This window comes from Melanerpes formicivorus, unplaced genomic scaffold, assembly GCF_026170545.1.
Source record: "Melanerpes formicivorus ecotype bairdi unplaced genomic scaffold, bMelFor1.0.p_v2 SCAF_4, whole genome shotgun sequence".
Classification (NCBI taxonomy): Eukaryota; Metazoa; Chordata; class Aves; order Piciformes; family Picidae; genus Melanerpes; species Melanerpes formicivorus.
Genome location: NW_027142356.1, coordinates 12845332 through 12873076, shown reverse-complemented (window position 1 = coordinate 12873076; position 27745 = coordinate 12845332). Strand labels below are relative to the sequence as shown.

The following is a 27745-nucleotide window of genomic DNA, read 5'->3' as shown; positions in this document are numbered from 1 at the left end:
ATCATTACTTGTGGATACTGTAAATTGAATATCCCCTCCCTAATTACGTTAAACTCAATTCTTGGTTTCTTAAACAGCCAAATAAGAAAAGTTCACCCTTTACTATAACTATAAAAATTGTTCTTTTAGTTCTGCTGACCTTTAAAGCAAAGTGTTTTACATGATTTTGTCAGGTGTACATTATAAAGATAGCTTGTAATTAGATCTGTAATGAGGAGCTCAGTTACAATGGCTTTCTGGAAAACTTCGTTTATTCAGTGTTTTCTGACTGCGTGGCAGAATTAAAGTTTCAGGGTGCACCAGACTTTTAAAGAGGCCAGCTGCCTCTTTTGCACTTCACCTACTCTGCACCAGTGATTCGTAGCTGCCCAGCGCTACCACCAGTGCTGAAAGGCAGCTGCTGTACCTGCAGGACTTAGCCCTGCTCGTTGAAAACAACAAAGTCAAGGGAATTATTTATCTAGCAGTCCAAGGGTTTCTGTAATTAATTAATGTTTCTTCTCTCACTGTGAAAGAGATAATGACTTCATTTGTAGTGAACAGGATGTTAAGGGAAGAGGTAGCTGGCTGATTATTTTTGTTTTCTATCAGTTAACAAAAGTAACTGTAGTCATGCTGAAATCTTAAGTTGTCTCATCTGATAGAAGGACGCAGAGCTTTAGTTAGTGAGTTGATGTGCTTGCCTTGGGTTCAGTCTGCTACCTGTCACAGCCTCGCCAGTTCTGTACATTGCTGTAAGAACACTGAGGGCATTTCTCTGAAATTTGACTCCACTTACTTGCAGTGACTGAAATTTCCAGTGCATTGCTACCAGCTAATACTTTGCTTTTTTTTTTTTTTTTTCAGTCTATTTTAATTAAAATCGTGCCATTTATTCCCTGTAGAACCTTTTTAGTAATCTGGACTACTTATTTTCCCAGAGTGCTTCCTGCTGAGTGTCCTTCATGACCTGTCATAAAAACATGCTTGGACAGGACAAATTGAATTGTGTCTTTGCAAAAGAAAGAAACTTCAATTACAGTTCAGTGGTAGAGAATTACAGCTATAGGAAAAGAAGGGAGGGTTGGGGGTGTGCAATCTGTCCTGCATAATGGAGTACTAAAACATTTGAATTGAAACAACTCTTAAGTGATTTTTAATGAAATGTAAGGCTAGAACAAAGGCAAAAAAAGATTTTGCTACTTGATCGATCTTAGAATGTGTTGCTAGTCCATCTGCACTCTCCTGCATCAACTCTTAGCTAACAGTTTAAAAAAATACACTGTGTAGTTTTATTTCGTGTTGAAAAATACTGACATTTGATATGAACACCCAAGGTATTTTCTACCTTTCTTTAGCCGTTACATGATAGGCAAAGCTACTGTATATGTTGTGTATATATTGTGGTGATAGTGTGTTTTCTTATGTGCATATGGGAAGTGAATAGACAGCATTTTACACAAGGAAGTAGACAGTATACTATACACAGCCAGTACTGAACAGACAAATTCTGTGTCTGATACTTGACTATCCAAATGAAAACTAGAGCAGTCTCATGGCTTATGGAATTGTACAAAGATCTGAGTAGTACGAGTCCATTAGCAAACAGGTAAATCCTTTTTCATAAAAGCAAGAAATAGATGTTTTAGTAGGGATGTGTCGAGACTAGCTGTGTGCTGTTGAAGCAACAAAGAGTCTGATTCCAGGAACATCTTGAACAGGCCAGCTGAAAGAAAATGAGGAAGAGAGAGTAGTGAGAAAGGTAAATATTAAAGGATATTTTTTTATTATTATTAATTTGTTCCTACTTACCTTTTTTTGCAGGTACTCATGCTTACTGTTAAGGTTTAAAGTCTTTAGTTGCTTAAAAATGGCATTGCAAAGTGATTTTTAGCTGGTTGTATAATGCTCTAGTGAATGTAAATCTTCAAACTTGTCTTTTCACAGCTGTTTGAGATGCTAGTGAAACTTGTATGTTTAGCAGTAACTGAACTTCTGATACTCGTGCTGCTTATACTACTGCTTTTGATAGCGCTAATTGATTGTATGTATGTAATTTGTCAACCTCTTTTGAATGGTTTATCAACAAGTATCAAGTATCATTGCATTTTGGATATAGTCTCAAAGAAAACCCAGGAAACTGAGATGCAGAGAGTGTTAAAACTGCAGTCTTTGTCACCCTGATTATAGGTCATTCTTCTGCATTAAGCTTCTCCCTGGTAAACGTAAACACAAAAGCATTAGTCATAAAGCATGTCATCCCCTGAACTTCTCCCTGCTGGAAGAGGGACAGTGTATGAACTGGGTGGTATTAGAGAGTCACATAATTGTGCTTCCAGTTCAGTTCCTAACAACATTTGGACAACTTTCTTTTGGCATCTGAGCACTGAGCTGACATTTTGATGGCACTGTGTATTGTAACCCCCAAGGTCTCGTTCCTGAGTGGTAATGTTCAGCTCAGAGCCCATCATGGTGTATGTGAAGTTAAGGTGCTATTTTCCAACATGCATCACTCTACACTTATCCTCACTGAATTTAATTTATCATTTAATTGTCTAGTCACTCAATTTCATGAGGTTATGTGATTCTCCACCACTTGCCCTTACTGCTCTGAATAAATTTGTATCATGGATTCATAGAATAATTTGGGTTGGAACAGACCTTAAAGATCATCTGCAAACTTGGTTGCTTCAGCGCTCTGCTACCTTTCCAGATCAATTACAATTATGGAAAGAGGAATACACCTCAGTGTAGATCCCTGCGGTGTACTCCACTGGTGAACTTCCTCTGCTGTGCAGGCTTGATCACTTGCCAATGGGTGCTTAGTTTCTTTAAAATCATATAATTTTAGAATCATTTCGGGTGGAAAAGACCTTTAGGATCATAAAGCTCAATTGTTATCTGCCAAGTCCACCACTAAACTAAGCACCACATCTACACATCTTTGAATACCTGCAGGGATAGTGACTCCACCACTTCCCTGTGCAGTCTGTTCCAGTTTTACTTATGTCCATTAGATACCTCCCCGGCACAATTTGAGGCCATTTCTTCTTGTCCTGTTGCTGGTTATTTGACTGAAGAGTCTGACACCCACCTTGCTACAACCTCCTTTCAGGCAGTTGTAGAGAGCAATAACATTTCCCTTCAGCAGCTTTCCAGCTACTCTTCCTCAAACCTGTAGCCTTGCACGGAGTTGTTGTGACCCAAGTGGAGAGCCTGGCACTTGGCCTTGTTGAACCTCATACAGTTGACCTCAGCCCGTCCCTCTGTAGAGCCTTCCTACTCTCAAGCAGATCAACTCTCCCACCTAACTTAGTGTTGGCTGCAAACTTTCTAAGGGTACACTCAATCAGCATCACTGATTAAGATATTAAAGAGAACTGGGCCAAATACTAAGCTGTGAGGAACACCACTTGTGGCTACCTGCCAACTGGGTTTAATTCCATTTAATACTGCTCTTGAGGTTTGGCCATCCAATCAGTTTTTTACCCAGCAATGAGTACACACAGCCTTCCCATACCTGAAGGGGGCCTATAAGAAAGCCAGGAAGGGACTTTTTGTAAGGGTTTGTGGTGATAGGACGAGAGGGAGTGGATTGAAGCTTGAGGAGTGTAGATTTAGGCCTGGATATTAGAAGGGAATTGTTTACAGTAAGGGTGGTGAGCCACTGGAACAGGCTGCCCAGGGAGGTCATGGATGCCCCATCCCTGAAGGAGTTCAAGACCAGGCTGGATGTGGACTTGGGCAATGTGGTCTAGTTCCAACCCATCCTGCCATGGCAGGATTGGAACTAGACAGTGTTTAAAGTCCCTGCCAACCCTTGCCATTCTGTGATTCTATGACTCTGTACCCGTCCAAGCCTTGAGTAGCCAATTTCATTCCAGGGGAATGCTGTGGGAAACAGAGTCAAAGACTTTTCTGAAATCAAGGTAGACAACATCTATAACCTTTCCCTCATCCACTATGCGGGTCACCTTGTCAAAGAAGGAGATCAGGTTAGTTGAGCAGGATCTGCCTTTCATAAACCTATGCTGACTGGCCTTGATCACCTGGTTGTCCTGTATGTGCCTCCTGATGACACTCAGGATGATGTGCTCCACAATGTTTCCTGACATTGAGGTCAGGCTGACAGACATGTAGTTCTTTGAATCCTCCTTCCTGTCCTTCTTGTAGATGAGTGTGACATTTGCTAACCTTTAGTGAACTCCTCAGTTAGCCAGGACTGCCAATAAGAATAGGAAATGGTTCAGTGAGCACTTCCGCCAGCTTTTTCAGTTCCCTTAGGTGTATGCCAGCTAGCTCCATAGACTTGTGTGTGTCTAAGTTTTGTAGTAGGTCACTTACCATTTTCCTTAGGATTATGAGGGCTTCATTCTGCTCCTTGTCTTCCAGCTCAGGGGGGCTGGACACTTAGAGAACAACTGGTCTTACTGTTGAAGACCGAGGCAAAGAAGGTATTGACTACCTCAGCCTTTTTCTTATCCTTGGTCACTGCATTCTCCCCTGTATCAAATAAAGAATGGAGATTCTTCTCAGTCCTCTGTTTATGTTGTCAATGTATTTATAGAAACATTTTTTATTGTCTTTTATAACGGCAGCTAGCCTAAGTTCTAGTTGGGCTTTGGCCCTGCTAATTTTCACCTTGCGTAACCTCGTCATCTCTAGTCATCCTGGGTGGCCTGCCACTTTCTCCAAAAGTCAGAAACTCTCCTTTTCTTTTCCCCTGAGTTCCAGCTAAAGCTCTCTGATCAGCAAGGATGGTCTTCATAGCTGTCCATGGCACATGGGCATCTCCTGCACCTTCAAAAATTTCCTTCTTGAAGCATGTCCACTCTTGCTGGATTCCTTTGTCCTTCAGGACTGCCTCACAAGTGATTCTGTTAATGTAAACATGCCAAAATCTGCCCTCTGGAATCCAGGGGGAGAGCCTTTTACTAGCCTCCCTCCTTACTTCCCCAAGAATCAAAAACTGTTATTTTTATGGTCACTATGCCTAAGACAGTTCTGAACCATCGCCTCACACCACAAGTCCTATGTTTAGAAACAGGTCTAGCCGGGAGGCTTCCCTAGTTGGCTCGCACACCATCTGTGTCAGGAAGTTACCTTGCACAGAATCCAGGAACCTTCTGGACTGGTTCCTCTCTGTTGTATTTCCAGCAGACATCTGGTACGTTGAAGTTCCTTGTGAGAGCAAGGGCTAGTGATCATGAGACTTCTCCCAGCTGCTTATATAATATTTTACCTGCTTCTGGACCTGCTTGGGTGGTTTATAACAGAGTCCCACTATGATACCTGCTTCGTTGGCCTTGCCCCTAATTCCTACCCATAAACATGTGACCCTGTCTTCATCCTCATTAAACTCTAGACAGCCCAAATGCTCCCAAACATACAGAGCTACCCCACCACCACTCCTTTCTTGCCTATCACTTCTGAAGAGTTAACCTGCCATATGAGGAAAGGCTGAGAGAATGGGTTTTTTACAGCCTTGAGAAGGGAAGATGTAAGAGACCTTATTATCATGTATCAGCACATAAAGGATGGCTGCCAGGATGATGGAGACTCTCTTTTTGCAAGGAGTCACATGGAAAACACAAGGGGTAAAGGGTACAAGTTACTCCTGAGAAGATTCCGATTGGAATCTAAAAGAAAAATGTTCACCATGAGAACATTTAGACATTGGAACACTCTCCAAAGAGTGGATTCTCCAGCTTGACAGGGTGCTAGGCCATCTCATTTAAACTACATTATCACCTAGACAGGTCAGACCAGATGGTACTTGGGGGTCCCTTCCAACCTGGCATTCTGTGATAGTTATCCATTGCAGCACTTTGGTTGTGCAAGTCATCCCACTGTGTTTCCATGATGGCAACTGTGTCATAGTTTTCCTGACGACTGTTGGTTTCCAGCTCCTCCTGTTTGTTGCCTATGTGGTGTGTATTGGTGTAGATGCAATTAAGTTGGGTTGTTGATCCTGCCACCATTTTGGAGAGAGAAGCCCTATTCCTACAGGACTGTTAACAGGCAAGCCCATGGTTTCTAACTCATCAATAAACTTTGTGTCTTTGCTAGCACATGGTTCTCCATCCTATACCTCCACTGAGACTGCAGACCAAAGAACCATTGTTCTTCAAACGCTGGTGTGCTACTCCCAGGCTTATCTCTAGCGACCTTGGTTTTATCCCTTTCTTCCTTCAAATCTAGTTCAAAGAATGAACCTTGCTAACTCCTGTGCGAAGATTCTTCTCCACACTTTGAGACAGGTATACCCTGTCTGCAGTCAGCAGGCCTGGTGTCATGTAAACTGGCCTGTGATCAAAACCACCAAAATTCTCCTGCTGACACCAGGCTTGGCATCAGGTATTGGCCTGCTGGCTCTTCCTATTGCTTCTGTCATCATTCCCAGCAACTGGAAGGATAGATGACAGTACTTTTTGCTCCTGATCCCTTAACCAGCTGAAGTACTTCACTTTGAAGTGCCTGCTATTCAAAGAACTGGGTTAATTTTATAAAGCAGGACTTCATGAAAACTCTTCTCAGACATGTACCTACTTAATCTATTTGTATTATAGTTTCTATTAACTGGCATATAGACATCAGGTTTGCAGACTGACATTCCCTGGAGCTTTTCTGGAACCTTTATTAGAAGTTGGTATCGCATTAGCCACATTGGAGACCTTGAGTGGCAAGGCACTAAGGAGAGGGATGACACATTGTGATTAGTAATGCTACTGTTCTGCCTTTGAATTTTCACTCTCAGATGAATGCTGTCTGGTGCCAACCATTTGTGCTTGACACAGAGAAAGGACTGAGGGTTTTTTCCTACCGACCTCTGTAACACCTGGTACAAAAGAGTTCCTTGTACCCTCCAATGTAATAATAGACATAAATTAAAATCAGATCACTCATTAAAAAATAGGTTAAAAAAATGTGGCTTTTGCTTCTAGTATTATTTGTAAACTTTAATCATATGCTGTTCAGGGGGGTTTTGTTTGTTTGTTTATTTTTCTGTGTTTTCATTTCCCTTACTAGTGTTTGAGAGAGGAATGCAAAAGGCAGAAGAGAGGGCAAGGTTTCATTTATAGTGAATGAGACTTTAAAAATCCTGAAAATACTTATATAGTGACTATTTTGGTTATATAAATCTGAGAGGTTATTTGAAACCATGCACTCTAGAAAAAGTCAGATGGAAGAAGTATTTTTATTTAACAATTCCCTTTAATACAAACATTTGACCTCCATCAATAATTATCAATCTCAAATTACATTAGCTGCACTTTAGCTCCTGGATAAGAAATGTGCACCAACACCATGCCTGGTTTCTGAGTGAAGCTTTTGAGGTATTTTAGTTTCAGGGAATACTTCTTTGGCATTCCTCATTATACAGCTGTCATTCAAAGCTGAGCAAAGTTACAGGTTATATGAAAAAAAAGACTGAAGGAGAAGTTTGGGATCAAAAAATACCTTTTCTTTGGACAAAGTTGTGTCAATTCTGTACTATTTATTCATTTTTTAGGGATTCAGAACTGGTTTTTAGTCACACTGGGCTTAAATTTTGAATTCGTCAGGGTTTTGAGCTCTCTTAACTCCCTGAAGTGGGGTTCTCAGCCCACAAGGCAGAATAACGTTGCAGGTGAAATGCTTGACAGCAGGTCCTTTTGCTGCTTGAAAGCAAAAAGCAATAAGGCTCCTCAGGTGTCTGCAGAACCGTAGCCATGATTTTACTGCAAAGCTCATCTGAAGAAAGCTCCCTTACATTCAGGGTGGAAGCAGAGCAAAAAAAAAATATCTCTTCTTGTGGTTTTATCTTAAGGAAATGGGCTTTGTGGTCCTTTATAGGGTCCCACGTGATATAAAAACTGGCAGCTCTGATCCTCTAACTTCACTTTGCTCTGTATTTCACATCCTGTCAGCTCTCAGTGGGAGAAATGACTGATTCTCTTTTTGTTCTGCCATGCGTGTTCAGGGGCGTGAGGTATGATTCATCACAGACATGCCACTCAGTCTGATACTCAAGCATGCTCACGTCAGAGGTTTGAGGAAAGAATACTGTTGTAATTGGGATTACAACATTTTTCCAGTTATGCTTCAAGAGTTTGCTAATTACAGGGAGATGCCATTTATCAGTAAGTTTTCCATTTATCAAGATGAAGATAGGAAAGATGGAGAGAAAAACAATGCAAAAATGACCAGGGAATGAGATAAAATGAATTGCAAATAATAAATATAACTAACATGATGTGTATTGAACTTAAAACATTTTGGCAGGCAGAGATTAAATGGAGATTTACCTATAGTACTGAGCACCACTTATACTGGGGGTTTTACACTGATTTCATTCCTGTTTCATTTTTTTCAATTACTGTGGACAGACCAGGAAACTGAAGTAGCCTCATAATTCTTCACCACCACAAGTAAAGAGAGTGTGAAAGAATTACCATGTTTTCATGATAAATATGTACAGAACTGCAGGCTTCAGGAAGGGTTCCCCTCATGCCTCCCTACAATATTCATCATTTGTAGAGAAATCTTCTGGGTTTTGCCTTCAGAAAGATCATTTTGGTAAAGTTTCTTGGGAACATAAGAAAGAGAGCAAGGAAGAAGTTGGCTATTAGCGCTCCGGTTTGCTTGGATGTTGTCAATATCCAGCTGTCAGATTTCATGTTGAGGGGAAGAAAGTTACTCAGAGGTCTGGATGGCAAAAAAACTTGAGGCCTTTTTTTCTTAGGCCTTACTTTCAAAGAAGATCACCTGCTGAGTTTAGAGACATACTATAGCCATGTTAAATCCAGTTCATTACAGGGATCTTGGACAACAATCTTCTGAGGACTAACAGTATAACAATAATTTGAAAACTGTAGGAGATAGGATTTTGAGAGTTTGTTTCAATCATGAACTAGCTATGGAAGAAGGCACTCAAGCTATTTCTTTAAAGGAAATTTTAAAAAAGGAAATGTAGGAGCTTAAGCAAGGATGATACAAGCCATTGTGTAAAAGACGGTTTGGGAGCTTTCTGAAGATACTCCCAGGATAGGCTTGAGCTGTGGGCTTGAGTGTAGCAGTCAGATGTCCACACTGCCTTCTTTGTATACAGTATTTCCAATATGACTCTGTTCAGCCACACATCTACTTTTTCATAATCAGCCTGCTGCGTCTCTAAGACAGCAATATGGAACTGTAGATTCAGTATCAGGCATGTTATTTTATGGCCACAAATCAGCCATTTCTGCTTTCTTTTAAAGTACATTACAGCAATGAGTATAACAATAATAATGGAGCATTGTGGGTGCAAATGCTGCTGGAGTTCCTGTAGGAAATAAGAGACCTCAGGGTAAACAACAAAGCTTGGTCTCTTTCCAGGCCTTCTTTGGAGTAAGTAGCTACAAAATGCATAGATAAACGGGGAATAACCATAAAATTATTTCAGCAGGTGACTTTAAATCCAGATATTTTGTGTAGGGAATTCATTATGAGCACTTTTCCAGCTCTTCTCCATAGTAGAGGGATGCACAGCTCAGCCTACATGCAAGATTTGCAGCCTCGTGGTTGATTCAGTCAGGCATCTGCTGCCTTTCAAGGCCAGGCTGAAATCTTCTGGTATTTGGCTGCTTTTTCTCAAGCTCCCACTTTCTTGAAACACAGCAGGCCAGCCTAGCTTGCAGCTGGTGTGCTTTCTGCTCCAGAAGGGCCTTTGGTGAGGAGGGTAACCAAGGCCAAGCTGTGTGAATTTTTCAGTCACAGTCTGCTCCTAGCTGACCTCTTTTCTGGCAGAAAGGGAGCAGGCAGGGACTCAGTTGGGCACAAACCCAGGGGTAACATGCATGCAGAATAGTCATTGTGTGTGCTTAGTAAATCCAGCTTTTCTGAGAAGCGTTACACTTTCTGCTCTGGCTGTGCATTTGCGATCCAGCCACTTCTCCCAGGATCAGCCCTATTTAGCCAGTTCTTCCCAGCCTGCTGTGGCATGGAGCTGAACCCCACTGCAGTAGTTAACACAGCTTGATGGATTCGTTGCCAAATGTACCATTATTTCACCAACAACACTGAGAATAATTTCCAGACTTCACTGGTGTAGGCACTGCCCCCTTAAAATGTAGACTGGGAGAACAACTAGCAGATTCCTCCTTTTTGCGTGTTTATTTTAGGTCTTAATAGACTTAAGTATTTCAGGACTCTGTGGTAAAATAAATGCCTGAGGGAGCCTAAAATGTTCACACATAACTAGGGCTGGCAGGAGAACAAGAATTTACTGTCATGAAAAATTTAGCAGGCTTGGCATTCATCTTGATGTGGAACTAAACACAGATCTTCAGAGATTTAATGAAAAAAAACAAAAAGATAGAGAAGAAGAACAAGTTGCTCTGCTCTTAGCTGAGGGCTCATTAGATGAAGCACTCACCTGGAAGGTGGGAAATCAGACTTAATCCTCTAACCTGGAATCAAGCAAAACATTCAAATGTTGTCTCTGGTTAGGTGCCGTTTCTGCCTGTTTGTTTCCTTTACACTGACCCAAAGTTGGGTTAAATACTCGAGGTACCTCTCCAGCAGCAAGTGTTTTTAAAGGTAGTTTTGAGTCTCTTCTCATGCTGAGGGGTCTACAGTTCTTTTCAGTAAATAACTGGAGAGTACTCCTTCAGGAAGTCCCCAATGGTATCTGCTTAGTCCATATTTTTTTAAACATGTTTGAGTTTGCTTTCATCAAAAGAAGCAATGGCATTACTGATATTACCTGTGCATTTATGCTGTTCCATGGATGTGTCACAAAATGCTGTAAATATGGCATAGTTCATTTAACTAGTGCTGCATTCAATAATCCCACATATTTTTGTCTTGACAGTCTTCTAGTGGAAGTTCTCTTCCTTTTCTGCAATAAATTAATTCATTAAGAGAAGCAGCATGTGAATTTTTTCATTTGCGGTGTGAGGGAAACAAAAGAAGTTATGTTAACAAGAAGATTGTATGAAAAATGAAAGGGCAAGGAGAGATAAGATGGAAGAAAGTAGAGAGGTAGAGGTTTCCTTGGCTGTAAAAGACTGGGAAATCAGGAAGCCCTTTCTCCAGGAGGTTGTAGATACCATGATACGTATTTGTTGTGCAGTTTCCAGAGGTGCATTGCCTGACAACTTTCAGTTCATAACCTTAGCAGGGGGATAGGAGGCACATGAATTAAAAATACAGTATTTTGCAAACCAAAAAGGAGAGAGAACATTCATTTCTACCTCCAAACTCGGATCCTGGTAGGAGAACCTCTCCTTCAAAATCTGATTTGTAGAAAAGCAGAGGAGTGCCGGGGGTTTTAGTCCGGTTGGTTGGTTGGGTTTGATTGTGGGGTGGGTTTTTTGTGTGTCTGGGGGGTGGGGGAGGGGGTGTTTGGTGGTGGTTTGGTTTTTTAATGGATAACATCAGTGAAGACTAATCTGAGCTGGGAGCAGGAGGGGAAGAGATGGATGTGTTTTAATCCAATAGATTCCATGAAAACAGACTGTAACTGTAAAAATGTCAAATAAAGCAGTTGTGTTGTATATTATTGTGTATAACGAATTGTTTTCTACTTTTTCTCCTAATCAGGCATTTTCATAAATCTATTTTCCTTCCAAATGGATATGTTGTTGTTCCCATGGAGCAGCTGTGGTAACATATTGTACTTGCATGTTAGGGGTTTGGTTTTTTTTTCAAATGGAGTGATGTGTGAGTCATTTATGCCTGAAACATAGTAAAGCTTATTATACCGTCATTCATACTACATCTTCTGAAGTAAACAGATCCAAAAAGACACTTGCAGTGAAGGTTGGATTCCTGAGAGTTTGCATGGGTGGAGAAATGTTATAGGCTGATGTACCATTTTTAGTCAAAAGGAATTTTATATAGTTCTTAATAGCATTGTCTGCTCACCTCAGCACACATAATCATAATAGCAGTGTGACAGAGGGATTTGTATTAAACTGCATTGATTAACATCCTCCTCTATTTGACAGGATCTGACTTTGAAATATCCTCTGTTTTCTACTCATGGATGTAAAAATTCTGACCAAGAATTGACTTTGCAGGCTGTAACTGCTTCACAAAACATGTAATGAATAATTATTTGGACTACTAGGATATGTCAAAGATAAATAAGAAATACAAATAACACCAAGAAAAGAAAGCAAGGGAGCTAAGACTATTCCTTTGTCTTTATCTCTTTGTGTAGACATTTTCTCTGTAGGAGCTATACTGAGTACCATGTAACAGCAACTACATCAGAATGCTGCATGCATATTTAGCATAAACATGCCAAAGTACAAAAAGAATGACATGTGAGTAAACTCGGGTTCAGTTCTGTGTTTCTCTTTTTCTCTACGCTTAGACGTTTCATTTTACATGGTCTGATCCATTCAGAATGAATGTTTAGCTTGTAAGTGTGTCCCTGCATAATCTTTTCCTTACCTGGCGCTGCCATTATCAAGCATCATATAAAATTAGTTACTTTGTGCCAATATGAATGTGAACAAAGTAAAGCCATTAGTTGGCTTTTTCAGGGGCTGCTCTCATAACTGGTTGCATTACTTCTTTTTATAAAAGGAGCATTGTGTGAATACAAATGTAATCTTAGCCAAAAACCTGTTCAAAATCTTTTGCTGGGGGAAAGAAAGGGGTCGAATAAGAACTCTGTTCATATCTTTTCTTGTCAGTCAGTGCTTTTGGTAAATGCTTTGGCAGTTGAGATTTATGAAGGTTGATGTGAGGGAGTGGATAATCTTGGAAGGCATGTGCTGTAAAGTATATGGGGAATTTTAGTTTTACAGGGCAGGGCTTCCAGACCGATGCCTTTAAATGCTTTCTGCGTAGTAATAGGCTTTTATCTGGCAAGTCTTACAGGTACTGAGAGGTGCATCTTGAAACTATAATGCTTTAGCATTAATAATTTTTCAGGAACTCAGAGGCTCATACAGCTTCTGCTTGCAATCCTGCCATTTAGGTGAAGAGGAGTTCTTTCAGAGTTTGCAAAGCATTCAGACAAGAATTTACTTTTTTCTCTTTTCAAAGAGATGGATAACCTCTGTAGATTTGGATGGCCCAGCTGGCATTTCCCTTGTCCTTGGACAAAGGCCCAAGGATTCTGGAAGCAGCTTGGTGAAAAGGCTTTGTTGCCCTTGGCTCCGGTCAGGCATTAACATCTATTTTTCTCTATTTTTGAATTTTTCTTATGTGTATTTTGACCCAGTCTTGTGGACCTTTACTATTTTCATTGAGATAGAACCTCTTAAAAGTCATTGGTGTAGTTCACTTTGTTTTCCACTATTCTGAAGTGGTCAAATAGGCAAAGAAATAAAAGATTATGTGATTGCTGCTGCTGGATTTTATAGGTAGCATTTTATGAAAGTTTATTAAAACCCCCTTTTGTTCATTGGCTCATAACTTCATGAAAGATAGTTTTGGACTGAAATTTTCCATGTTTAGTCTGAGGCAAACAGGATTCTTTTACCTCCATTCAGCACTTTTTGACCTACTTAAGCTAATGTGAGGTGTTTGTATATTTTTTTTTTTTTTTAAGGAATGTTAAGTCTGAGTTTTGAGCTTGAGCAGATAGCTCAGTGTCTGAAATTTATGCTTTAAAATTGTACCGATTGCCAGAGCACAATGCAGTCCTGCCAAGTATAAACAGAACATCACAAGCTTAAAAGCTATCAGATAAGGGGTTTATATAACTAGGCAAAATATATTCTATTTTAGATCATAATAATTTCTTATGGTGAAAGACAGTGACTGAAAATTTACAACTTTCTAATGCTTTACAAATACTGTGTAAATTTTCTCATGAGTTATAACATTATTGATTATGCATTCAGGCAAAAATAAGGGATGTTATTGATGTAGGGCTTTTGTTTAATGCTGAATTTCCAGAGACACCTCAATAAAGAGTCCAGCTTTCTCTGAGTTCTCTGTACCTGTTGCAGTTTGAGCTAGATGCCCCCTGCTGTGTTTACTTCCTGTGTCCAGAAGTCCAGCCCAGAGGGGTGGACACAGAAAGTTATGTATTTCTTACCACAATTCTTTGCACCACTATAAGATGCAGTGCGGAGTCTAGCACTTTCTCTTTTCTTCCTCCTCCGTCAGCCAGTAACTGGGGGAGATGCCTCCTGCCTTTGGGCCTGGCTAGGCCCAAGGCCACAGGGGGATGGGCAGTCTCAGATCTGGCCAGCTGAGACTAGTCTAGGAGCCCTGAGGGTTTTGGGTGTACCCTCAGGTGGGGATGGGATCTCTCTGGGTCTGATTTGGGCTCTTTCTTTGTCACTGCGCTTTTGCTTTTCTGTAACTGTTCACTGCTTTCTATTTAAACTTTCCATCACTTTTGCAATCCGTTTGTCTGAGTTGTTTATTTCTACCTGTGATGGGGAGGGGGCTGCCTCAATCCATCACAGTACCAAACAGTTTTTGCTGTTCTGTGCTTACTAAATCATCCCTCAAAGAGACTAGACTTTGTCAAAAATCTGTCCCTAAAATGCCTTCATTCGCCCTTTTCAACATCACTGCCTTAGCAGCTTTGATAGTGAGCTAACTTTGGTGATCATGCGGTGGAGTTTCATTTAATCTTTCCAGCTTCCTGCCTGTGGTGGTCTATTTGTTTCTGAGGTTGAAACATTTTCTCCACATGGGCAAAGCTGATAAGTTTTGTTCCAGCAGAGAAATAAATTACATGCTAGATGTAATGAGACATCAATGTCCAGTAAGTGTCCTGTTGCTTGCAAGAGTGGTACTGAATGAGACCACAGTAAATAATTTTCTGGTAATTCTCTAATTCCTCCCCTCCCCAAAACTCCTTTGTTAAAGAGTTACATATAATATAGCAGAAAAAAAGCCCCAACAAGGAAGGCAACTTGAAAGTGCAGCCAACTCAGTTGTGTTACCTTCAGACATGAAATTCACTGTTTCACTGGCTAGACAAGTTTGATGTTATGTTGCAGGACTGCTCTCTCTTGTTGCTAAACTTACACTTTTTTAAGCGTTGTGTGGTTCTTTGGGTTTATGGAAATTTTATTTGCATGATTTTATTGGGAAAAGTCAGAGTGCAATAGCATGCATGATGTTTGATTTCATACAGAAGGCTCTGGCAGCAGTGCTGCTCATTCTGGTGACTGCCCAGCAGCCTGCTGGTCTTGCAGGGCTGTGCTTGGAGGCACAGACACTTAATGCTGGGGTTTGTGTCAGTCTCTGGGTCAGCTTTCCATTAGGAGCTGGTGAAGGTGGCAGTAGTTGCTGCATGCTTCCCTCTTCTCCTCTTTTGCTCTGCCACAGCGCTGATGTTTTTGAAATAGCTAATGGTCAAAAAATTGCAGCTAACAGGGATACAAATCACACTGAAATAACTAATTTGAATATTGAGAAATAAGATATTACTTTTATAGGTGAGTTTTATGGAATGTTTTGTCTGCAGTTTGTTGAGCTTTGTGTCTACAGAAATCTCTTTAAATTGGCACGTTCTCTTCTAAGAAAACAAGTCATATTCTGTGGTCTGCAAGGATAGGCAATCTAATGTCATTAAGAGCTTCTCTGGATCCTTTGTTTCAAATATATGGTTCCCTTTATAATGGACTACAAGGCAGCAGACACATTGGTAGGAAGAATGGCATCCCTACCATTGTTCTGACTGCTTTTCTTATGTAGAGTCTGGTAGAATTACGAAAAAGCAAAGTTACTGCAGTCTTACTTATTTTGATTCTTCTTTAGACTTCTTATTGAGTTGGGAGGAATGAGGATGGGAGGTTACTTGATGCTGAGAACTGAATGGTTTGTGAGTGAGTCTCAGATTTGTTTTCTCTTCAACAAGCCTCTTCTCCCAATCCCTTCCAAAAGAGAGGGAAAAAACAAAACAAAACCCCAAACAAACAACAGCAAAAAACCCCACACCATCAACAACAACCCAAATCCCTTTGTGCTCTTTAAGATGCATTTACTGTCCTATTCCAAAAGGACTTTTCTGCCTCCCCCCCACCCCAATTTAGCCCAGAGCAACACTGAAAATACAAAGTACGTGGCCAAACATAGGGACATGCTGGAAGAATGATAAACCAGATGTGACATGGCTCAATCCATTTCACCTCTAATAACGAAAAACATTTCTTCAAAGGTTGCTTTTTAGGTGATTGCTTGCTATGAATTGCCATTTGAAAGAACACCAGCATCCAGAAAAAATACAGTTATTTACAAAGGGCATGACTGAGAGTGGAACTTGGTAAACTCTTCAGCCTCATCACTGCGTGAATATAAGTCATATGCAGACTGAGAGTAGTTACCATTCATACATGATTTATGGTGTATGCCAGGAGCTCCGTTCTTGATGCTCAGTTCCATTTCTGGAAATGGAAACGAACAAACAAACAAACCAACCTACACCACTAGGGTTTTTTTCCTGGCTTTTGCTTGTGTCTGTGATGTGTTTGTACTTTGGGGGGTTTTAACAAGAAAATCATGGCAGGATTTTGAGAAGAGCTGAGTTCTGTCCACAACACTGCGTGTTGCTGACTTAGTTGTTTGTTTTACACACGAATTGGTGAATGCGGGGAGAGAAAACGACTGGCTGCACATTCCCTTCACTCAGGAGACCTCTCTTGCCCTCTGCCACCCTTGTGTAGTGGTCAGTGAAGCAGTAAGCCCAGGCAGATTAACTCAGCAGTGCGGGGCTGTGACTGAGTCAGAAGTTGTTAGTCACAAACAGGGGCCTTTTGCAGTGCATCAGTACACAGCTGTGCATATATGTCTGCATGTAGAAGGACTGTACACCTCTAACTTGGCCGTATTTTAGCAGCTGCTGGCTTGGTGGCTGTGGAAAGAAGGGGCCATGTTTGTGGCAAATCCACACAGGGTCTGTGAGGGAGCCCCAGGAACTTCCCTGCCTGCCCAGTCTGAGTACTGTGTGCCCTTGGAGACCTCCTGGCTGTGATGCTCCAGCTGCCATGTGCTTGTTGTCAGGGTTTGCAAGTTGGTTGCAAATGGTGGTGGCCTGACCAAAACTGTGAGCGTGTGATTTGTACAGCTGGGTTGGTGGCTGAGCAGGTGTCTCCCTGTCCTGGCTGTGCTGCATGAGGCTCTCACCACAAGGCAGAGAAGCATGCATCCCAGCAGATGCTCTAAATGGAGAGGTGACGTTTTCATGTGAGAACTTTTACGTTTCAAGTGGAGATATGAGTTAATCGAAACATTTTGCAATCTGGTGTTGATTTCCTCAGCTTGCTTCTGTTCAAAAAACCCCTGCCACCCAAAAGCGGGGGATGGGGGGGTGGGGGATGGAGTATTAGACATGTTTTTCTAAAAATATGGAGGCTTACCAGTCAAAATTATTTTCTGAGTAGAGTGAGGATTTTCATTCTTCTGGAAATAGCTTTTTGTTTCCCATCCAACATTTTTCTTGCCCACTTTTAATTAATATTTGGGGAAATGCAGTGGGAAGTTCAGCTGAGTTGAGCAGAATAGATCCTAAAAATAAAACCTGGATGCCAGAGATGCTTGAGTTTTTTAGATCAGCTCATGTACTTTCTGCCAGCTGAGCAGACCTTTGCTCTTCATTTGGCTCTTACGTTACAAGGTAATACCTTTTGAAAACGATAAGAAAAGGTAGAGCGATGCATTGCAGTTAGGATAATCTGCCAGTTAAGACTCAGATTCTGCCATTTCTCTACATACAAAACTCCCATTTAAATGAGAGTACTGCTTGAACTCAGGACTGAAGAAAGCCATGGTGATCATGCAGTCTGACCTGTTTAAGAGTAGGCACTCCTCCTTATTTACTAATCTGCTGAGCAGCAGCTGTTAAAGTTCCAAAACCACCAAAATGTTGCAAAACACAAAGTGTTTGCTTCAGAAATGAATGTTAGTTCTACTGCATAACCATTTTTCCACAGAAATCTATCTCTCTCTCTCTCTGGGTTTGTATTTTTTTTTTTTTTTTATCATTCTAGTCTTGTAAAGCATTGGCTTTCACAGTTTATAGAAGCAGTTGCAACTTTGAGTTAAAATAGGTGTCAAGATAATGCACCTGCTTTGCTTAGAAGTAATAACTTTTCAAGGAAACCTAAGAAAGGTAGATGTCATTTTTATTTCAGATTTGCTTCTGAGAGACACTCGCAGTTCATCAGCCCTCAGAGGGATTGGAAACTTGGAAAATGCAATTCCCAATTTAAGAGTAAAAGAGTCATTATCCCTTATGCATACAAAACAAAGCAAAACAAACGAATAAAAAAAGCCCACAGCACATTGCAAGCATCACTTGTATGCTTTGGAAAATATTTCTTTTAAAAGAATTCTTGTATGTAGTTCTCACTAGAGTGTTTTTCATTATGGGTGGATTTATACAGTCTGATTTATATATGTGTTTAGGTACATGTGTATATTTGAAAGACCATCTCTGCATGTATTTTCTTGAGATCTTTGCAGTAGCTACAATGGTCAACTATATTCTTTGGTTATAAATAACTGTTGTGTTGTGTGCTATGCCACAACATTTTCAGTACATCTATTTGCATGTAGAGTTTTAATTAAGAGATAACTGTCACTGCAGGCTGGCTGCAGAAGGCTGCAGTACCCAGCAGAGAGATAAATGTCAATGCCAAGTCATACAGGTTGAAGAGCATACAGGGAGTCCATAATAAAACATGAATTTACAATTAAAACTCACTTGTTACTGACTCTGCTGTGTTATACACAGAGATGAAGAGGTCTGAAATCTGGTTGCTTAGCGGGGTTAAGTCTGGAGTTTGGAGTTTTTTAGGGAGCTTTTTTGGTTCAATCTACATGTGATACATTGGAAATTAAAACTTTGGGATGTGATCAGTAAACTCGTTAAGGGGGTATTGGTGCCCTATTTAACGAGAGTATGTTACAGCTTTCAGCATGCTGGGAAGTCCTAGAACAGATTGCAAAGAGTCATCTCAGCTGGATTCAGAAGGGCTACAAGTGTCCTTCTGCCTGTTGAAAGTGTTTTGGATTCTAATTAATTTAGCCAGAAGACACATTATTCTTGACCTTCACAAACCACTGCTGTCTAATCCAAGTTTTAAAAGATCCCACTAACTCTTTCATTTGGGGGGAAGGTGGGGGAAGGCAGCCTGTCTTTTCCAATTGTGAGGAGTAAAGTACAAAATTAGTATATATATAGATACTTGAAGTGAGCCTTTATATGTATAACATGTTTTTCCACAATATGAGGTATGTTTTGGGGTTTATATGACATAATAGTGGCATTTCAAATGACATTAAATACTCACTTCCATGAAGTTACCAGCAAAAACACCATTAATTTAAGTAAATAAAGCAGATAGCTACCTTGAAGTTCCTAATTTAATAGCATTTTCTTGTTGACACTGATGTTGCTAAGTGCTCTTCATCATTAATTTCAAAATAAGACTCTCCCCCTCTGAGATGCAGACAGAGAAATTTTTGTCTTCAGTCTCAGTGACAAGGGCTGCCAAGCCTGTGAAAGGAAAAATGCCCTGTTCTGCTATAGCTAAACAGCCTAAACAGAGCTGTCTACCGCTCTTAAGCAGCTGTCAGGAATTGTGCACAAGCATTAGATGTAGGATTTGTGCGTTCTGACTGAGATTAAAATAATGATTCTTCAAACTTCTACAATGAAAATACCTTTGCAATGTTTGTAACATGCAGTGCGTATGATGCAGTGACTTGACGAGGCCAGTTTTTGAGAGCTTACCTAGATATGTGAACAAGAGTTCAGCATTAAAGAAACTGATGAAGCAACAATGACTTTCCTGAGTTAAAACCTGATCTTAAGACTATATAATTACAGAAGAAAATAAGTGAGATTTTCCCTTTCTTGTTGGTATCATATTGCCAGCAAAATCTCTGGTTTAAGAGTTTGAATCTGTTGGGAAGTTTTCATAAGTGCATGTATTTTAGGGCTATGCAGAGACTTTCTGGGTCATCTGTTCCAGCCTGCCCACCCTGCAACAGCAGGAGATCATTACTGCTGCTTCTCTTCCATCCTATTTTTCTCCTAAATGCCATGTTACAAAAATGTCCAATACTATTTTCTCTAAAATACATCCAGTGAAGATGCTGTGTGTAATTCATCTACACACCCACTGATGTTGAAGCAAAGTGCTTCTTTAGTGTGTGATGATGGACAAAAGATGAAAGCTGTTCGGTTGCTGGATTTGGTCTTCATAATAAGATATAAATAAGCTCAAGTGCTGCTATAATGGCTTTTTTGTAAAGGTGTAGGCAACCTGTACATGTCTGGAAACTGTGGGCTGTGGCTGGGCATAGGTGTCCCTGCAGTTCTAGGTTTGAAGGTGTAACTCTGCCTGCACTGCCCTGGGCCCTTCCTACACTTTGCAGTAGCCTTCCCTCACTTTCATCCTCTCATCCCCCTGGTGTTAGGCAGCATCAATAGCTTAGCCTTAGACTTACCAAAGCCTTAGTATACTTACTGTAAAAAGTCCCACATATCCCTGTGGTTCCCATTACTACCAGTCCATTGATGGCACTCTTCTCATTGTTTATCTGCTCTCTTTTTATGGGTTACACTTATCAGACTTGTCCCTTTCATCTTTTTTCATATGTGACATCAGCTCTGCCTGCAGCTTTTATTTTATGCCATCTTCTAGGTCAGCATTGATCTTTGCGCAGAACAGTACATTCTCTTTTCTAAAACATAATTAACTTGTACACAAGATTTCATGTATAAGTTATTAGCTCAGGTGTGTTTCTTTGCTAATGTTCTTCTTAGACCAATTTTCTTTCAGTTTTACTTTATTTGGGGACTTGTATTAGCAAATTTATTTACATCCTTACACACTGGCATATTGGGTTTGTTCCTGCTGAAGTTTGCCTATATTTGCCATAAGTCTGTTTTGGCACTTCTGTGTGGGATAGTTTTGGGGGGAAGTATGTACAAATAATTGAAAGTCAAGTATTTTCAATTATGAAAGTGGCGGCAAGTTAAAGTTTCTCCTCATAACTGACCTAAAGGATGAAATTTAAATGGCCTTAAGCCCAGTATACTTTCTCATGAAAATGCCTTAGCAACTTATACCAAAGTCACATAAGGAAAACAAAACCATTTGCTTTTTTGAAGTATGGTGAAGAAAATTAAAGGAGAAGGGTATATGTTTTTATGAAAATAAATGGAACAGGGAAAAAACCAATAATAATCAACCTTTGTGGATTTGTGCTTTTCCTTAGAATGAAATATTCTTTGCATCATTGTGTGCCTATGGAAAAAGTGTTATCAATATAATTGGTATTTTTCATATTCAGTGATTTATGTGATTCATAAATGGGTTTAAGTCTTCAGTAAGAGATATTACCAAATATTTTTAAGTGCTTTTCATTCCATGCTAAAAAAAAATAATTAAAAAATTAGAGGAATATGCACATCATTTATGATCTCTCTTGCTAGTGTGCTTGTGATTTTTTTTAACAGGTAGCTTATTCTATAAAAGGCGGTATAGATAGCTATCCATCTCTTCACTTGGATTCTAAGAGGAGCTTACTGCAGAAGTCTGCCAGTGCTGGATGAAGTTGTGCAAGAGTGCATGTCCCAGGTGGTTGGCTTAAGGTTTCTGTGAAGAATTTGCTCATATTTTAACTCTCTCCCCTTTTGCTGCAGACCATGAGGGAAGGCCTGCCTGTCAGAATTAGGTTTATTTATAAAAATCAAATCAAAGTCACATAATTTCCTAGTGGTGTTAGAACCCTCATTTCTTGAATTTTGCAGTGGCAGAGATCTGTGCCTACTGAGTGTAGTAGTGGGGAGTTTTGCTAACAGCCCCATGCTTCCACGCCACACCTAACATGCAGAGTTTTCTGAGCTGAGAAGCTGAGTAAGCCAGAGTGCCCAAGTTCTGCATGGCAGCTCTGCAGTGCAGTGCAGTGTCAACTGGCCACATAGCACTCAGACAATTAATAAATTAAATTTGAATGAATGAGAGAATTTACTAAATAATTAGGAGACCTTGGAAATAACATGTTTTCAGCAACGGTATTTTGAATGGTTGCAGTTTGTGTAATCAAGTCTCTGTTGTGTATGCAAGTTAATGAGTGTAAATTGGAGAGAGAGGAAGCGTATTGAGAACAGTCTTGTGTATATGCACCATAGGTATTATTGAGATGCTGATTTGCTTCAGACAGTATACATCTGGAACATACTACTGTAGCCCTTCTCTCAAGTCAGAGAAGTCCAAAGCAATTAAAGGAGACTTGTTCCAAGCTAAAAAAAAGCAAACAAACAAACAAAACCAACCAACAAAACCCAGCACCCAAAGGGCTAAGTTGTATTTTAAAAAGCTCACTGTTACCTATTTTCAGAATGATTTTTAAAAGGCAATATAATGGCTGTGAAAGTCAGTTTGGCTACACCATAAATAACACAAACATAAACCCCACACATCTAGGTTACTGAAGCAAGCAATGTGAAAAAATCAAGGTGTAGCAACATTTAGTGGCACTTTATCTTGAACTTGAAATATGCTTACTCTCTACTTTTAGCTTCCCATGTTGAGCCCTGTAAAAGGTCATTCGTCCATCCTCATCATTTCCTTTGCTGTAAACCTTGGGCTTCATGCAGAAGTTACCTGAGTAATAGTAAATGCTCACTTTCAATCCAGAACCACGTCTGATTCTTACATTGGTAATAATATATACTGCACTGTTTGCTGCAAGAAGACATAAATGACAGGAAGGAATTAAGCAAGCATTTGGTGATGAGGCTGTCACTTGTTTTATACAGGGAAAACAATTGGTTAGGGCGTAGCAGTGTGGTTTAGTGATCTTTAAAACACAATGTGAGGAATAAACTGAATATGAAGGCAAAAAAAAAAATATTAATCAGCATTAATCTACCAGTGTACAAGGGAGAGGGAGGGAAGTTAATTCAAGATATTGGTGCCAGTATGATTTATTGCATTAAACTTCAGCGTAACACTGAGCGGTGCCGCACCGCTCCAGCGTAACACTGAGCGGTGCCGCACCGCTCCAGCAGAACTGTACTACCAAATACCATAAAAACAAATTATTGCATGATGAAATTACTTTCCTTTAATTTAAATTTAGTGTCATAGTTGTGAATAGTATCCATACAGGTTAATCTAATTTTTTTTTATCATAAAGTATGTAATAAAGCTCCTTCATTTTTCTGGTACAATTCCCTACCTACAAGCAACATAATGTTGGGGTTTTTTTTAAGTAGTCCAGCAATCTCAGTCTCACAGAGATCTGTTCTGACTAAATACTAAAAAGAATCAATATATTCAGAGAGTAAATTAGGTATCTCTCTCTCTGCTGCTTATTGAATTTAATTACTGTTTCACTGAAAGACTACCAGTATTGTTATGATATGATAAAGCTTTATTTAAATATGTCTTCCTCCATTGTGCTTTTATGATAATTTCAAGATGTATAGATGGCTTGTAGTGATTGCCTATGCATGTTTAAAGCAGCTTGTGCTGATGGACTCAAGTTTGGCAGGTGAAACATTTTAACAGATTTTAAATAGTATATGTGTCTGAGAAATACGGGGGGGGTGGAAACAAACAACAAAACCCCCCACACTTAAATACTTAAATTCCTGTTAGTATAATATGATAGAAATTTAAGGCTGTGTGTTGCCCTCTATGAGTGAGCTTGAAAAACTGTTCCTGTTTCTATGCTTACAGGTATTATTTTCTTCCATAAGTAGATTTTTAGACAGGGGTGTCCCACTGAAGGAAAGCAGCCCTGTACTTGACCAAGTATTACAGTTCTTCTGTTTAAAGGATTGAAAAATAGAAAGTACTATATTTCCCAAATGGTGGTACAGCAGATACTTTCAGTTGGCATCTGTTTCTCTGTCATTCCACGTTGCAGAGACATTGAAATTTCATGTAGTGCTAGACACTGTCCAGTGAAATAGCAAGTCATGACATTATGTTCCTGTTTCTAAAGCATGTAAATCAGTTTATTACAGGCAATTTTCTTTATACATCTGTTTTTATTGTTTGAAATACAGTATTTGCTTTCTCGTGATGCTAAAAATAAATTATTTGTTGTTCACATGATGTCTTGACCCATATTTTAAAGTCATTGTTTTGTTTTGTTTTGTTTTTTGATAGGTCCTCCCATGCCATCCTCCTCATCTAGTCCATCAGTTACTGAACATTTACACTCCCCTCCTCCATCACCCAATCTCCATGACAACCAAAGGTGGTTATTAAGTAATAATGCCACCCAGCCAGTTCAGGACTCTGATACAGATGAGGACTATACTGCCAACTCATATCTAGTACAGAATGGTGCTATTTCAGTGTCTGACCCAGGTCATGGTAAGAAGAGGACACTTTGTCCATAGTTTGAATACTCTTTTATTTTCCATCCTCTTCAAAAAAGATTGCCTTACAGAAGTTACATATATCCAAATAACTTTGTATTTGAAACTGCTTTTCCTTTAAGTATCATAAATTGTTTCTTCTTTATTGTAGGATAAGCATTAGTAGACAGTAGCTTCTGATGTATAAAAGCTAGTTTAGGTTATTATAAAATGCAGTACTTAATAAATTATTAATAGCTATTACTTAGTTTATGTAATTTAATTTTTGGCAAGTGACTGGCCTTTAGGTTGAAGTTGGTTAAACAGTCATGATATTTAGCTTCAGAGTAATGTGAAAGTTATCTTTAACTACATCAAATTCAGCAGGTCCTGGATGTTTGTCTAGGTTCACTGGGATTTGTGCTTTATGGGATAAGGCACTCTGTGTTGGGGAAAGAGATCTAGAGTAGAAGAGCTGGGTGGTGAGAGAAGGCAGCAGTGGCTCCTGAGATGTATGTTTCCAGGTTTCTGCTCCTCCCAACCAGTATGAGTAACCAACAGGAATGATGTGAACTTGAAACAGCAGTGCCCACTTCCACATCATGCCCCAATAAAACACATTTTTATTGCTTTTTCCCTTTTTTTTTTTTTTTTAACATAAATATTATAGCCACAGGATTGAATAGATTTTATCGGAGTAGATAGACTGGAAGAACAATTTGTTGATTCACAGCCCTTTCCCAGCAAAGCTTAGAACAAACCTCTTCATTTTCTAACCATTTCTGTCTTTGGATTGTAAAGAGCTCACCTGCAGATGAACCACTAGAGGGGGGTTAAAGAAATATTTTCTTAGAGGTTGCACATGAGTTGATTGGTCAGAATTATTTTGCAGAGTGCAAACACTACCTTTGAGTCTTGGCCTTTCAACAGGACAAAATAAGGAGATTTTTCCACTACATGCAGGACAGTAATGAAGACTGATGTATGTTGAGTTGTTCTTGTTAGGACTTTTGCTAAGCAGAAGATAATCCCAGCATATCCAGTAAATCCCTCCCCTCTCTTCCTGCTGTGCTCCCCTGTCCTGTATCTGCAGATTTCTGACATTTGCCCCTTCAGTATATATGTGCAGTAGAAGTGCTTGCAGTTTCTGCTTCCCACTGTCAGAATTAAATCATTGATGTATGTACACTCCTAATCTAGCAATGCTGAGAGTTGTGTACTACAGCTAGTGATCTTTCTCTACCCAAGATTAGATTTGTCTTTAGAAGTGTTTCAATGTGCTAACCGCTACTACTATGTTTGTAATTGCCATCATGTAAGTAAGGTTTCTTTGCTTCTCTGCTGGACAAGGCAAAGACCATGTGTCTTACAGTTGTGGGCTTCTATCCCTGCAGTCACCTGTAGGGTCAAGATTTGCATTATCTGATGAAAGTAATTGAATATTCCTTGGTCTATCTACTTGATATGCTTATGGTTGGTTTCTCATATCTTATACTGCTGGCCTTTGATGAGGATGAAGTATGTTCTGCAGGAGCAGAATTTAATAACTAAGCTAATAATTCCTAAATTAGCTACAGCTTTCTTCTACTCAATGATTTGCATTGTTCTGTAACCTTTTTACCAGTATGTGGAACTTTCCAAAGTTACCCTGGAAAATTAATATCATGTCATCATGGCCTTTGGTAGTCTTATTTGCATGTGTAGCAGTTCACACAAGGAAGTTAGTATTTTCATTGGTTGTCTTATCTTGTAGCATCTGGATGAAGTAAGCTTTCTGTACTAATAGTTCTGTCCTGCAGGCCTCCTTCAAATACTGGAAGGCTCTGATAAGGTTTCCCTAGAGCCTTCTCTTCTCCAGGCTGAATAACCCAAACTCTTTCAGTCTGTCTTTCAGTCCCCCAGTGAGTGCCAAGGCATGTGAATGCATGGCCACAACTATCTGTAGAGGGCCTCATCCTCTCTCTCTTCCTGGTCAGGTGGCCTGTTGCAGACTCCCACTGTAATATTGCTTGTCCCTGCCCTGCCTTTAATTCTGACCCACAAACTCTCAGTCATCTTCTTATCCTTTCAGGTGGAGCTCCATGATCACCAGCTGGTCATTGATATGAAGGGCAACACACCCTCTGCCTCTCCCCTCCCTGTCCTACCTAAAGAGCTTGTAACCCTTCATCCCAACAATGCCAATTATATTGTAGCCTTGCAAATGTCAGGTGTCTCTAGCTCCTCTTCTTCATTCCCCATTCCTGGCATTAGCATAGAGGCAGTTAAGTTGGGCCCCTGTTGAAACTGCCATATTGGTTGGAAATCCTTTCTGCTGCAGTTCAGGTGTCTCCTGCTGACCTGCAGTTCTCCGGACATCTTTTGCTGGCTCTGGCCTCCAAGTGGTAGTGGTGTAGCTGACTGAGGATCCCCTCCCTCAGTGACGTTAGTTGAAGTTACGTTATTGAGCTGGTTTGAGTTATATTGACTGCATGTGACTAGCACATTAAATTACCCTCTCTTCAGTCCATGCAAACATCAGTTTCCCTTTAGTCTGAGTTCACTTGATTAACTTCCTCCAAATTTAAAGCATCTGATTACATATTTAGAGTTCCATTAATATAAGCCTTTGTTTTTGATTATTTGTTTTGTTAACCAATGGGAAATAGCTTTCATTTGAGGAATTAGCTAAAAGAGAAATTAAAATTACTAAAATCAGTTAGCAAATGTTTACCACATGAGAAGAGGAGATCTTCTTGGAGGTACTGCTGGAAGCCTTAAAAATTCAAATCCAGGTGAGGACTGCTGTGAACAGTACACTAGGAATCATGTAATTTCTCTTAAAGCAGTGGTTTGTAAAATTCAAGAGTAGATAGATTTTGAGACCACTGGTCATAACACTGTTCTGTTACCCAGGCAGCCAAGAGGGCCAATGGCATTCTGGCCTGCATCAAGAACACTGTGGCCAGCAGGAGCAGGGAGGTCATTCTGCCCCTGTACACTGTGCTGGTTAGGCCACACCTTGAGTACTGTGTCCAGTTCTGGGCCCCTCACTTTAGGAAGGATGTTGACTTGCTGGAACGAGTCCAGAGAAGAGCAACAAAGTTGGTGAGGGGTTTGGAACACAAGCCCTATGAGGAGAGACTGAGGGAGCTGGGGTTGTTTAGCCTGGAGAGGAGGAGACTCAGGGGAGACCTTATTGCTCTCTACAACTACCTGAAGGGAGGTTGTAGACAGGCGGATGATGGTCTCTTCTCCCAGGCAGCCAGTACCAGAACAAGAGGACACAGTCTCAGGCTGTGCCAGAGGAGGTTTAGGCTGGATGTTAGGAAGAAGTTCTATACAGAGAGAGTGATTGCCCATTGGAATGGGCTGCTTGGGGAGGTAGTGGAGTCACCATCATTGGAGGTGTTCAGGAGGAGATTTGATGGGGTGCTTGGTGCCATGGGTTAGCTGTTTGGGTGGGTTGGATTGGTTGATGGGTTGGACACAATGATCTTGAGGGTCTCTTCC

At 40.2% G+C, this 27745-nt stretch overlaps 1 protein-coding gene across 16 annotated transcripts in view; it reads left to right on the top strand.

Annotated features, from left to right (window-relative positions):
* Positions 1 to 27745, top strand: part of TENM3 (teneurin transmembrane protein 3) — a 423644-nt gene that overhangs the window by 224480 nt on the left and 171419 nt on the right. For 7 of the 16 annotated variants that reach the window (XM_068137007.1, XM_068137006.1, XM_068137004.1 and 4 more), the window contains exon 5: positions 24060 to 24269. The exons of the other annotated variants lie outside the window; for them this stretch is intronic. In XM_068137007.1, coding sequence (XP_067993108.1) covers positions 24060 to 24269 — 210 coding nt within the window. The remainder of the gene's footprint in view (positions 1 to 24059; positions 24270 to 27745) is intronic. 16 annotated transcript variants of the gene reach the window in all.